At 43.1% G+C, this 13,388-nt stretch overlaps 1 protein-coding gene across 1 annotated transcript in view; it reads left to right on the top strand.

The window, feature by feature from the left end:
* Positions 1–3,531: 3,531 nt before the first annotated feature.
* The window catches only part of syt9a (synaptotagmin IXa), a 28,094-nt gene continuing 18,237 nt past the window's right edge, over positions 3,532–13,388 (top strand). The window contains exon 1 of the mRNA XM_061701294.1: positions 3,532–3,941. Within this exon, the coding sequence (XP_061557278.1) occupies positions 3,794–3,941 (148 nt within the window). The 5' untranslated portion in view covers positions 3,532–3,793. The remainder of the gene's footprint in view (positions 3,942–13,388) is intronic.

Raw genomic sequence — 13,388 nt, 5'->3', positions numbered from 1 at the left:
GTGTCTGCTTGCACTGTTGTTCGAGCTTTCGTAAAAGCCGGCATCATTTTTGAGGAGCCGCACGGCAACGAGACTGACTCCAACAATGACGAGAGGGAACCTGGCGTGTTTGATGGAGAACTTGCCCAGCTGTTCATTTCGGATACAGAACATGAGGACTTTGATGGATTTGTGGATGAGGATTGATCAAAATATAACTTGAGTAACCATGCTTGCGCCCAATAATACGGTGTGCTTTATGTATATGTTAAATACAGAAATAGACCCCATAACTGAGACTGCGCCTTTTAATACGGCGCGCCTGATGGTCGTGAAAATACGGTATTCTGTTTTACACAATGTCCCAACTTCATAGGAATTTGTGATTGTATTATTATTATTGTCATCCCACTGGGTGTGAACTATAAGGGGTAGGGGTGGGGGGGACATACGAACGATTGCGGTTGGGGGTAGATACATGAGGTCCACAGACAAACTTTAAGACGCGAGCTGTTATCACCAGCTCATTCTGTATTTAATAGGGGTACCCGCTCACATTGCTTGCTACCTATGCCGGCCAAGACCAGTGATAATTCTCCACTCACTCACGGATCGCTGCGATTTCGCATCGTCCTCTTCGGCACAAAGATGTTTCCATGTAAGACTATTATTGCACCACATTGCATGCAAGGCGTCGCTTTGATTGGCAGCAAAAGAGATCAGCTGTAGACACAGCCACAGTGGTGCAGCCAGCCCACTCTGTGATCCACCAGGGTGCACCAGTTTAGCAAATTACCAACACCGGTCTAACCTGCTCCTAGCACACAGTTGCGCCACCCGCTGCCCCGGAATTACACTGGTCACGAAAATACTGTAGCGCCCCATGTCTTCATTTTTAAAAGATAAGCATGTAAGTCTTTTCTTGGAGGAAGAGGAGGTTTCCATTATTCTTAAGATCTAATGGTGACCTTTTCATTTTGTACAATACTGTGCTGTGTTTTTGGACTGCCGTAAGAATCCAGAGTACCCAGAGAGAACCCACGAACCCTCAAAACAGCAACCCTGTTGCTGTTCAGCAACAGAACTAACCAATGAACTACTCTGTGCCCCAGATTGTGGAAATGGATAAACTTGCCTCCAGTTAGTGATGAAATAGACTGGGATTTAACTCTTCTAATTCAGCGCAAAATAGATAGAGCCAGTTGCGAAGGAGACAATTATAGGAGACACAGCTCATGGGAGTGTCAAAAGTGTCTGCAGGCATCTTTCACAATGGCCTTTTAACACTGAGTGAACACTGTGTGGTGAGCTTACTGCATTAGTTCATGACCAAGACTGTGGGTTAGACAGCGGTTGAGGAAAATGAGACACCCGGAGAGATAAACAGGAACACTCCACAATTATCATTACCGCTATTACACACTCACAAACCTTACATATTCATAAGTGTCAAAGATGGACGCCATATTTTGTGTGATGATATTCGCTGCGCTGTCATGATTACAAGGCGGAGAAGCTAGACAGCGCACTTTTAAAACAGCGGAGCAAGAAGACAAAAAGCATGCAGGGTACAGCTAATTAGACGTGCTTATCGTTAATGGGAGATGGCTGCGGTTTTTCTTGGTGAAATAAGCATGAAAGCACTTTCTCAAACTGATAATATCCTGAAGCTACTGTCTATCAAAATGTTGTCACAGAAAATCTCTTTAATTCTTTCTTTTTTCCAGTGATTAGATGACTGCACTTTACATTTATGTGTCAACTCAGGAATTTGGTCGGAACTGGTACACAAATATCGCAAGCGTTGCATTACCTTGCTGAAACCCCAGCAGAGATTTGCTCCACAACCATGACATGTCGTGTAACAACCAAATCAATCCAAACTATATGATCAGATAGCACACAAAAAAAATATGTTCTTGTGAGAATGGGCTGTATATGTTTGATACATACAGTATACAGTTGGAAGATAATCTAAACCACACACTGAGGCTATTAAACTTTCAACTCGTGTGTTACTATGCACTTTATAGTTATTGTCAAGTCACTTGACAATTATTAGGAGCAAGCACAGAAAACAAACTGACCCATACATACATACACACACTGCATGCGTGTTAGGTTCATTAAAATCTCTAAATTGTCCTTACGTGTGAATGTAAGTGCGAATTGGTGTACCAGTCCTCTCATACAAATTGTTCTGGGAAAAGCTCCAGCTCACCTGCAAGTCACAAGTCGCAAGCGGTAGGGAAAATAGAATGGATAAACCCGCTCTTATATTCTCACGAGCTCAGTTTTATGACAGTAAAACAAGCTGTCATAGTTCAGTTCCTTCAGTTAAATATAACTGAATTCATAATTCATATGCTTTAGAATAAATTAAGCATTACATTGCGTGACATTTATTTGTGTCACACGCAGCAGCCTCTACATTAGGTACATCTGCATAATCTTATGAGATAAAATGAGCGTATGTACTTTGTACTTTGTACTATACTATACACAATGTAAAAATGTTTTTGATTGGTTATTATATGACCTTTTTGGGGATACACAAGGTAAAACCTTCACAAGTTGTACTCAAAGTTGTACAGTTGTATGTAAGGTATTAGCATGTCAGTGTTGTCGATTAGAGGATTATTATCTAGCTGGAGGACGCTTTGACACTGGGGACCTGCTCCTTTATTGATAAACCTCCATGCAAATTAGTCAGTATCAAGTGCAAATATTAGATTTGCATGTTGTTAAGCAAGCAATTTAACTCTTTTCTGAAACAAATTAGACCGTATGCCTTCAGATGTCCTAGAGTATTCATACTTTTTCTACCTGGATGAAATGATAGTGTAGCGGTTCAGTTCCCACTTGGTGATGGTTTGAAATGTTGTCTATCTTCATATGCGCTCCGTGATTGACTGGCAACCACTTTAGGGTGTAGTCCGCCTTTAACACAAAGTCAGCTGGGATTGGCCCCAATTGCCTGCATCTGGAAAAAATGCAGGCGTGCAAAAAATGTGATGAATGTATGTATGAAATAAAGGCAGCTTTATTTTGCAATACAATCGCCTGTAAAGTAATGTTTCTAATATTTTGGTTCACATTTTTAGCAGTTTAGCTGCAAACGTTCTCAGTGTGACGCAGTGCAATTCATTGCAAACTACAAACAACGAACCACAAAAAGAAAGAAAAAAAACATATTGCAATCACACATGACACGTAATACATACTGTCGAGCAATTTTAATCAAAACTGAGATTTATTGTTTTTGTAAATGTTTTTGACATAGCGCTGGTACAAGTGTCCCCAATGAGGTGGCCACTGAGCGTGTACAACACAAAGCAAGATGAATAAATCCGAAATGAATGTTATGTCATACGACGTGATCCTCGTGGCAGCATATCGACACACTGCTCTACTTTCCCGAACGTGTGAACGCACCACGCGCTTCCGTGGTGCACGGTAGCCCGCGGAGACGCGCGCACGTTCCAGCACCGTGAACAGTAAGCGCTCCACCCGCCGCAGTGGCAAATGCGTGGATTCAACCGGTGGCTTCCCAGTGCAGCGGCGTAGAGCGACGGCCACAGATGAGTGAACGTCACACGCGACATGCGTTTATTGCCCACGTGGGTCACGCCAATCGCTTTTTGGCTCACTTTTGTTTTTGGCGTGGGGGTTTCATTTGCCATCCTCCATCGCGTGGGTAGGCGTGCCGGCGGATGAGTGCTCGATTAAGCTGAGTGTGAGGCGAGCGGACCGCTGTGGTGGTGCTGCTGGTGCCTGCGAGAGAGCCTCCGTGATTTAAGGATGCTGTTGGGAAATGCCTGGAGACAGAGATGACGAGATTTGTCAAAAGGCACTTGAACTCCTCTCAGATCTTTGTTCCAAAGGGGAAGTGCAGAGCGAAAACTGCCTGGATTTCATATACTATTTCCGTGATCTGGCCAGGCCACGCTACACGGACTCAGGTGAGGAGGGAGCACCATTAAAATGCCACCAAATTAATTACAAGTCAAACGTGACTAGTTTAAATGTTCACATTTTTTACCCTGATTTTGTCATTTCAGTCAGCAGTCTTTCCACACATGACCTGAATGAATGGATTATTCGGTTGCAGATTACATATACGGTCTTTTCTAAGTATTGCTTTGGATTTTCATTGCACTGTAATGGGATAACCATAATCTTATTAGTCCAACGTATGACTGACAACTGCACACAGAAGCGTTACACTGATTTTAATATTACTGTGCATTATCCTGCCTGCAGGATGCTGCGCTTGCAGTAAAGCCACTCTTATTATAGTCTATTAAAGTTGGATTTAGATTTGTATTGTTTTGTGTGTTCGTTTGTGTGTGCGTGTATTCAAACGGGTTTATTACTGGACCTGAATGAACTTGGTCAAATCTGTTGCAAAAGGGGAAAAGGTGGTGTGTATTGTCTAAAAATTGACTCACACATTCAGTCACGTGCAAAATTGAATGGCACATTTTAATTTTATTTCATCATTGCGAGCAGCTCCCGAGCTAGTATGTGTGTATGCAATGGAGACATATAGAGAGCATTTAGGTAGAGAGCAGTGTAAGTGGACATTTTCAACATGGTTACTCATCATTGCTTGGTTTGAATTATTAGACATATTTATTATTGTTCATTGTGGCACGGTAGTCGACTGGTTAGAGCGTCTGCCTCACAGTTCTGAGGACCGGGGTTCAATCCCCGGCCCCGCCTGTGTGGAGTTTGCATGTTCTCCCCGTGCCTGCGGCACTCTGCTTTCCTCCCACATCCCAAAAACATGCATGGTAGGTTAATTGAAGACTCTAAATTACCCGAAGGTGTGAATGTGAGTGTGAATGGTCATCATGAAATCGTTTAGGGGTGAAATGGCTTTAGACTAGGGCAATATTACTCCTCTGGTACTAATGATAAAAATTGATTAACTGATCATGAGGAGCCCTGCGATTGGCTGGCGGCCAGTTCAGGGCGTACCCCACCTCTCGCCGGGAGTCAGATGAGATATCGACAGCACGCCCGCGACTCTAGTGAGGATAAGCGGTACAGAAAATGGATGGATGGATGATCATGAGGAATTTGGTAATAATACCTATTTGGCACCCTTTAAACTTGACTTTTTACAGGTTGGGAAAATATGTGTACCTTAACCCTACTAATTGTTTCCTCGTAGTTCAATATTTAGTCCAATGTGGTACATTGGTGTGGACTATAAGATTGTACCTTGGGGGATCTGCTGTGGATGAAAAATATATTCTTGTCTTTATCCATCCATCCATCCATTTTCTGAGCCGCTTCTCCTCACTAGGGTCGCGGGCGTACTGGAGCCTATCCCAGCTGTCATCGGGCAGGAGGCGGGGTACACCCTAAACTGGTTGCCAGCCAATCGCAGGGCACATAGAAACAAACAACCATTCGCACTCACAGTCATGCCTCCGGGCAATTTAGAGTCTCCAATTAATGCATGTTTTTGGGATGTCAGAGGAAACCGGAGTGCCCGGAGAAAACCCACGCAGGCATGGGGAGAACATGCAAACTCCACACAGGCGGGGCCAGGGATTGAACCCGGGTCCTCAGAACTGTGAGGCTGACGCTCTAACCAGTCGGCCACCGTGCCGCCTCTTGTATTCAGTAATCTAAAATATATCAAAAATCAATGTAGTGGGAAGTTGATAGCCACAGACCCTACAAGGCCCCAAAATTATGACGTGTCGTACTTGTGTGTGTTTGTCCATCTGTTAGTTATCTTAGCAGAGTACATCCTGGTTCATATACAAGAAACCAAGGGGTGGGAGGTTCCATTGATGTCACATACTCAAAAGAGTGAAAACTAATTTTTGCATTTCACTTCTGTCCAATTGCACCAACATTTTAATGTACAATACATTTGAAGCCTGTGAAAATGGATTTGTGAAAATACACCCCTGCGTTCTCGCCCACCTAGCAGACTCACAAGGTTAAGTCTTGATGCAAAGAAAAGCAAACAGGTGGACGGTGCTCGATTCATAGACGTACACTGATCATGTCACTTTAGGCATGTGAATAATCTCAACATCTCTAAAACACATCACTGTATCACATGAGTTTTATCGAGGGAAACATGGACACAAATCACACAGAAGGAATCATCAGACAACTCAGAAGACCTCAAGAGGGAGGCGTTCGTTCATAGATTACCTTTTCAGCACTAGGTTGCCTCCTACACTGCTGCATCTTTAAAGGTCCCATGCTCTAAAATTGCTTCGCTCTCTTTGTTGTTATACAGTCTCTGAATCCTTCCAGATGCCGATAGGTTTTTCGCATGCTGCTCTCTGGCAGCCTGCTTATATGACATCTTCACATGGCAGGTCTCTCCATTTGTCTACTTTCCTCTCCCAAATCTCTCACGTACTCTGGTTGGTATTCACAGGATCTCTGAGTGCAGAGTGGACTCTTTTTCAATTAGTGTGTGTGAAGCCTTCTGACGGTGCCCACATACACACACAGTCTTGTTCTCACTAGTCGCTGTGTTTTTGTAGGTTCCAATGACCTTATACAATGTTATCATGGTGACGCAAATAATGTGATTTTAATTCAATATACTGTATATGCCAATGATTTATCCTAATATTGGATACTGTATTTATCTATTAGGGATAAGTTAGGAAAGGACCTTTATGTATTTTTCCACAAATAAACAAATTCAATTAACATTGTATACAGTACTGTATATTACAATTGAGTCAAACAGGAGTAAAAACATACAAAACGACTACACTAGAAAATGTGCTGAGGAAAGGCAAGACACACAGGCTGGAGAGAGGCAGCCTGGGAAAAATTTACCTGAAGGTGTCAAGCTCCCGAAATCAGAATCAGAATCATCTTTACTTGCCAAATATGTCAAAAACACTCAAGTAATTTGTCTCCGGTAGTTGGAGCCACTCGACTACGACAACAGCCATTTGACATAAAACATAGTACGGAGAGTCACTGAGGAATAAAAGGTTACTAGAAATGCAGTGGTCACTGATGGTGTAGTGGTACACTTGCCTGACTTTGGTGCAGGCAGTATGGGTTCAGTTCCCACTCAGTGACGGTGTGAATGTGAGTGTGAATGGTTGTCCGTGTCTATATGTGCCCTGTGACTGACTGGCGACCAGTTCAGGGTGTAGTCTGCCTTTTGCCCGAAGTCAGCTGGGATAGGCTCCAGCGTCCCGCGACCCTAACCAGGATAAGCGGTGTTGAAAATTGATGAATGGATGGATAGTTTTTTTTGGGACAATTTGGGACCTCTAGCAATTTAGAGTAGTTTGAAATGACTAATCGAACAATAGTCTGGTAAAGTGACCATTGTGCAAATGGGGGAGCGGCTTCAAGAAATTGAAGCAGTTTAAAGTGACTAGCAGTGTGATAATCTGGAACAATGTCAATTGTGCTATTGGTGCAGATACTTCTCAAGCACATGTGCGGCCAGTATTGATCAACAACAGATACGGAAATAATGCAGAGTGGCGAGAATACTACAGTGAGTGCACGAATATACAGTATATATATATATATATATATATATATATATATGGATAAACTTTCTGTTGAAATGCTCAAAGCAGGAGGCAATGGACTTAATAAGATCCTTGTAAAACTATTGTCAATGCTGCTTGGATTTGCAAGAAGTACCGACGACGTGGGATGACGCAGAAATTTTTTTGCTACATAAATCAGGAGATAAAATGGACTGAAGAAATTATCGTCCCATTAGCCTGATCTCAACGATTTATAGTCTTTGCAATTTTTGGACAAACTCAATGAAACACAGCCGATAGAACAAGCGAGTCTTCGTAGCGGTTTTAATATAACGGACCACCGACATACAGTTCAACAAATAATCGAATGACACAACGAGTACGAAATGCCTCTGTGTGTAGCCTTCATCGACTATGAAAAAGTGTTTGACACCACCACCTTCATACTGCAGGGGCTGGTAAATCAAGGGATAGAGCCAATCTATATCTACATTCTACAATCAATATACAACAATTCTTCTGGTCCAATACGAATTGATGATGAAAGAGTGCAAATAAGTCTAGGAAAAGGCGTCAGGCAAGGCGACACAATGTCTCTGAAGCTATTTACAGTTTGCTTGAAGAAATATTTAAAAAGCTCAATTGTGAAAAAGAAGGACAAAAACTTAACGGCGCTTATTTGAGCCATCTTTGTTTTGCAGACGACATAATTTTATTCTCCTACGATGCTGAACAACTACAGCGTCGCATTCAGGAGTTAGATTTAGAAAGTCATCGCTCAGGTCTCAAAATTAACAAAAACAAAACGAAGGTTATGTTCAATCATTACTGTCCACAAAAATATGTCAGAATGGACGACTAAGTCCTAGATGCCGTAAACAACTATCCATCTATTTGGGCCAACTTGTAACAATGGATGGAAATACAAGCACTGAAGTTGAACGCCACATAAAACTTGCCTTGGAGGCTTATGGAAGGCTTAGTGTTATATTCAAGAATAATCTTCCCATTTGCTTGAAAAGAAAAGTTTTCGATCAATGTATTTTACCAGTCCTCACTTACGGGAGTGAAACTTGGACTACGAATGCCAAAGTATACAAAGACTACCTGTAACCCAAAGGACCATGGAACGCCAAATGTTGAAAATAAGCATTCGTGACAAGATGCAGTTGGATAAACAATGGCTGATGATGATGATCCAATCAGTTCAGGGTGCACCCCACCTCCTGCCCGATGATAGCTGGGATAGGCTCCAGCACCCCCGCGACCCTAGTGAGGAGAAGCGGCTCAGACAATGGATGGACGGATGGATTTTAGCAAATACCTGCAATATGACAAAGTGAAAATTTTTAGGGAATCAGAATCATCTTTACTTGCCAAATATGTCAAAAACACACACACATATATATATATATATATATATATATATATATATATATATATATATATATATATATATATATATTTTTTTTTTTCCATCCATCCATTTTCTGAGCCGCTTCTCCTCACAAGAGTCGTGGGCGTGCTGCAGCCTATCCCAGCTATCATTGGGCAGGAGGCGGGCTACACCCTGAAATGGTTGCCAGCCAATTTTCTTCTTCTTCTTCTTTTCCTTTCGGCTTGTCCTGTTAGGGGTCGCCACAGCGCACCATCCTTTTCCATGTAAGCCTATCTCCTGCATCCTCCTCTCGAACACCAACTGCCATCATGTCTTCCCTCACGACATCCATCAACCTTCTCTTTGGTCTTCCTCTAGCTCTCTTGCCTGGCAGCTCCATCCTCATCATCCTACTACCAATATACTCACAATTTCTCCTCTGGATGTGTCCAAACCATTGAAGTCTCCTCTCTCTAACTTTGTCTCCAAAACATCGAACCTCGGCTGTCCCTCTGATGAGCTCATTTCTAACTTTATCCAACCTGGTCACTCTGAGAGCGAACCTCAACATCTTCATTTCCGCCACCTCCAACTCTGCTTCCTGTTGTCTCTTCAGTGCCACTGTCTCTAATCCGTACATCATGGCTGGCCTCACCACTGTTTTATAAATGTTGCCCTTCATCCTAGCAGAGAGTCTTCTGTCACATAACACACCTGACACCTTCCTCCACCCGTTCCAACCTGCTTGGACCCGTTTCTTCACTTCCTGACCACACTCACCATTGCTCTGGACGGTTGACCCCAAGTATTTAAAGTCCTCCACTCTTTCTATCTCTTCTCCCTGTAGTCTCACTCTTCCCCCACCACCCCTCTCATTCATGCACATATATTCTATTTTACTGCGGCTAATCTTCATTCCTCTTCTTTCCAGTGCATGCCTCCATCTTTTTAACTGTTCCTCCAGCTGCTCCCTGCTTTCACTGCAGATCACAATGTCATCTGCAAACATCATGGTCCACGGGGATTCCAGTCTAACCTCATCTGTCAGCCTATCCATCACCACTGCAAAAAGGAAGGGGCTCAGGGCTGATCCATGATGCAGTCCCACGTCCACCTTAAATTCGTCTGTCACACCTACAGCACACCTCATTACTGTTCTGCTGCCTCGTACATGTCCTGTATTATTCTAACATACTTCTCTGCCACTCCAGACTTCCGCATGCAGTACCACAGTTCCTCTCTGGGTACTCTGTCATAGGCTTTCTCTGGATCTACAAAGACACAATGTAGCTCCTTCTGACCTTCTCTGTACTTTTCATTCAACATCCTCAAGGCAAATAATGCATCTGTGGTACTCTTTCTAGGCATGAAACCATACTGTTGCTTGCAAATACTCACTTCTGTCCTGAGTCTAGCCTCCACTACTCTTTCCCATAACTTCATTGTGTGGCTCATCAACTTTATTCCTCTATAGTTGCCACAGCTCTGCACATCACCTTTGTTCTTAAAAATGGGCACCAATACACTTTTCCTCCATTCCTCAGGCATCTTCTCACGCACTAAAATTCTATTGAACAAGCTGGTCAAAAACTCCACAGCCACCTCTGCTAGATGCTTCCATACCTCCACAGGAATATCATCAGGACCAACTGCCTTTCCATTTTTCATCCTCTTTAATGCCTTTCTAACTTCCCCCTTACTAATCATTGCGACTTCCTGGTCCACCACACTTCTTCTACTCTCCCTTCTCTCATTTTCCTCATTCATCAACTCCTCGAAGTATTCTTTCCATCTAGATAGTACACTGCTGGCACCAGTCAACATATTTCCATCTCTATCCTTAATCACCCTAACCTGCTGCACATCCTTCCCATCTCTATCCCTCTGTCTGGCCAGCCTGTATAGATCCTTTTCTCCTTCTTTAGTGTCCAACCTGCCATACATGTCATCATATGCCTCTTGTTTGGCCTTTGCCACCTCTACCTTTGCCCTGTGTTGCATTTCAATGTATTCCTTTCGCCTCTCCTCGGTCCTCTCAGTGTCCCACTTCTTCTTAGCTAACCCTTTTCCTTGTATGATTTCCTGTACTGTGAGGTTCCACCACCAAGTCTCCTTCTCTCCTTTCCTGCCAGAAGATACACCAAGTACTCTCCTGCCTGCCTCTCTGATCACCTTGGCTGCAGTGATCCAGTCTTCTGGAAGCTCCTCCCGTCCACCGAGAGCCTGTCTCACCTCTTCCCGAAAAGCTGCACAACACTCGTCCTGTCTCAGCTTCCACCACATGGTTCTCTGCTCTGCCTTTGTCTTCCTAATCTTCCTCCCCACCACCAGAGTCATTTTACACACCACCATCCTATGCTGTCTAGCCACACTCTCCCCTACCACTACCTTACAGTCGGTAACCTCCTTCAGATTACATCGTCTGCACAAGATGTAATCCACCTGTGTGCTTCTACCTCCGCTCTTGTAGGTCACCCTATGTTCGTGCCTCTTCTGGAAAAAAGTGTTCACTACAGCCATTTGCATCCTTGTTGCAAAGTCTACCACCATCTGTCCCTCTAAGTTCCTTTCCCGGATGCCGTACTTACCCATCACTTCTTCATCACCCCTATTACCTTCACCAACATGTCCATTACAATCTGCACCAATTATGACTCTCTCTGTGTCTGGGATGCTCAGAACTACTTCGTCTAGCTCCTTCCAGAATTTCTCTTTCACCTCTAGGTCACATCCTACCTGTGGGGCATAGCCACTAATCACATTACACACAACACCCTCAATTTCAAATTCCAGCCTCATCACTCGATCTGATACTCTTTTCACCTCCAAGACATTCTTAGCCAACTCTTCTTTTAAAATAACCCCGACTCTATTTCTCTTCCCATCTACACCATGGTAAAATAATTTAAACCCTGCCCCTAAACTTCTAGCCTTACTGCCTTTCCACCTGGTCTCCTGGACAATATATCAACCTTTCTCCTAATCATCATGTCAACCAACATTCCAAGTCCCCACATTCAGTTCTAGGCTCTGTGCTTTCCTCTTCTCTTTCTGCCGAAGAATCCGTTTTCCACCTCATCTTCTTCTTTGACTTCGACCCACAGTAGCTGAATTTGCAACAGCGCCCCGCAGGTTGACAGCGCCGGTGGCGGACGTAGTTAACCCGGGCCTCGACCGATCCGGTATGGAATTCTTTGGATGAACGCTCATATTTGTTTGGCAAGGTTTTAAGCCGGATGACCTTCCTGACGCAACACTCTGCATTTATCCGGGCTTGGGACCGGCCTACAGTTTGCACTGACTTGTGCCCCCTATAGGGCTGCATTGGTTGCCAGCCAATCGCAGGGCACATATAAACAAATAACTATTTGCACTCACATTCACATCGACGGGCAATTTAGAGTTGTCAATTAACCTACCATGCATGTTTTTGGGATGTGGGAGGAAACCGGAGTGCCCAGAGAAAACCCACACAGGCATGGGGAGAACATGCAAACTCCACACAGGCGGGGCCGGTGGATTGAACCCCGGTCCTCAGAACTGTGAGGCAGACGCTCTAACCAGCTGCTATATATATATATATATATATATATATATATATATATATATATATATATATATATATATATATATATATATATATTTTTTTTTTTTTTTTCCTAGTTCATACATTTCCCGTTTCAATTAAAATTGGTATTCAAACAGTGCTCATCATCATCCCCTTCACATTTTAACATCATAAAAAGATGACAGCTCACAATGGATTAACAGTACCTCACAATTGCGAGACTTCAAACATATTGTTCCCAGTGGGCAGCGACCACTGAGCTTTGAATGTCACAGAGTGTTATCAGAAGCTTGAAACAGAGCCACCGAGAGACTGGAAGAGTCACAAAAAGGCAGAGAAGTGGACATCCTTGGAAATAATAATAATTAAAAAAACTGTCTTGGCTCAAGCTAGAACCAAGGACATTTATATGCAGATTCAGATAAAGTAACAGCCTTTTTTTGCCCAGTCAGCTGAGATAGACTCCAGCTTCACTGTGACCTTAAAAAGGATATGTGGAATATAAAAAAATTAGATTTTTTTTTTTTTCTGTGAAATGCTTCCCTCATCCATCCTGCTTATCCAATTCAAGGTTACGGATGAGCTGCAGCCCATCCCAGCTGACTTTAGACAAGCAGCAAAGTACACACTAGACTGTTTACAAGTAAATTGCCAGGTACATATACTGCTCTCCAAATGTGAGGTCAATTCCTTTATGTTTGCAGTAAATTTGATCAACTGGATCAGTGTGTCCCAACCTGTATTTAGCCAAGACACATATTTTATATTCCAAAAATGTCACAATACTTCATTGGCATAGACAGATTACCACAGATTTTTATTTTTCATTACTTGTAATAAATAAGTCATGATTTTTGGACCGTTAAGGTGAAATGCGGTAATTTCCCACGGCACACCTGATGGTCTCTCATGGCACACTAATATGTGGCACAGTGGTTGGAAATCACTACTCGAT

This window comes from Phycodurus eques, chromosome 2 (assembly GCF_024500275.1).
Source record: "Phycodurus eques isolate BA_2022a chromosome 2, UOR_Pequ_1.1, whole genome shotgun sequence".
Classification (NCBI taxonomy): Eukaryota; Metazoa; Chordata; class Actinopteri; order Syngnathiformes; family Syngnathidae; genus Phycodurus; species Phycodurus eques.
Note: the sequence above shows the minus strand (reverse complement) of the source record. Positions and strands in the feature narration are given on the sequence as shown.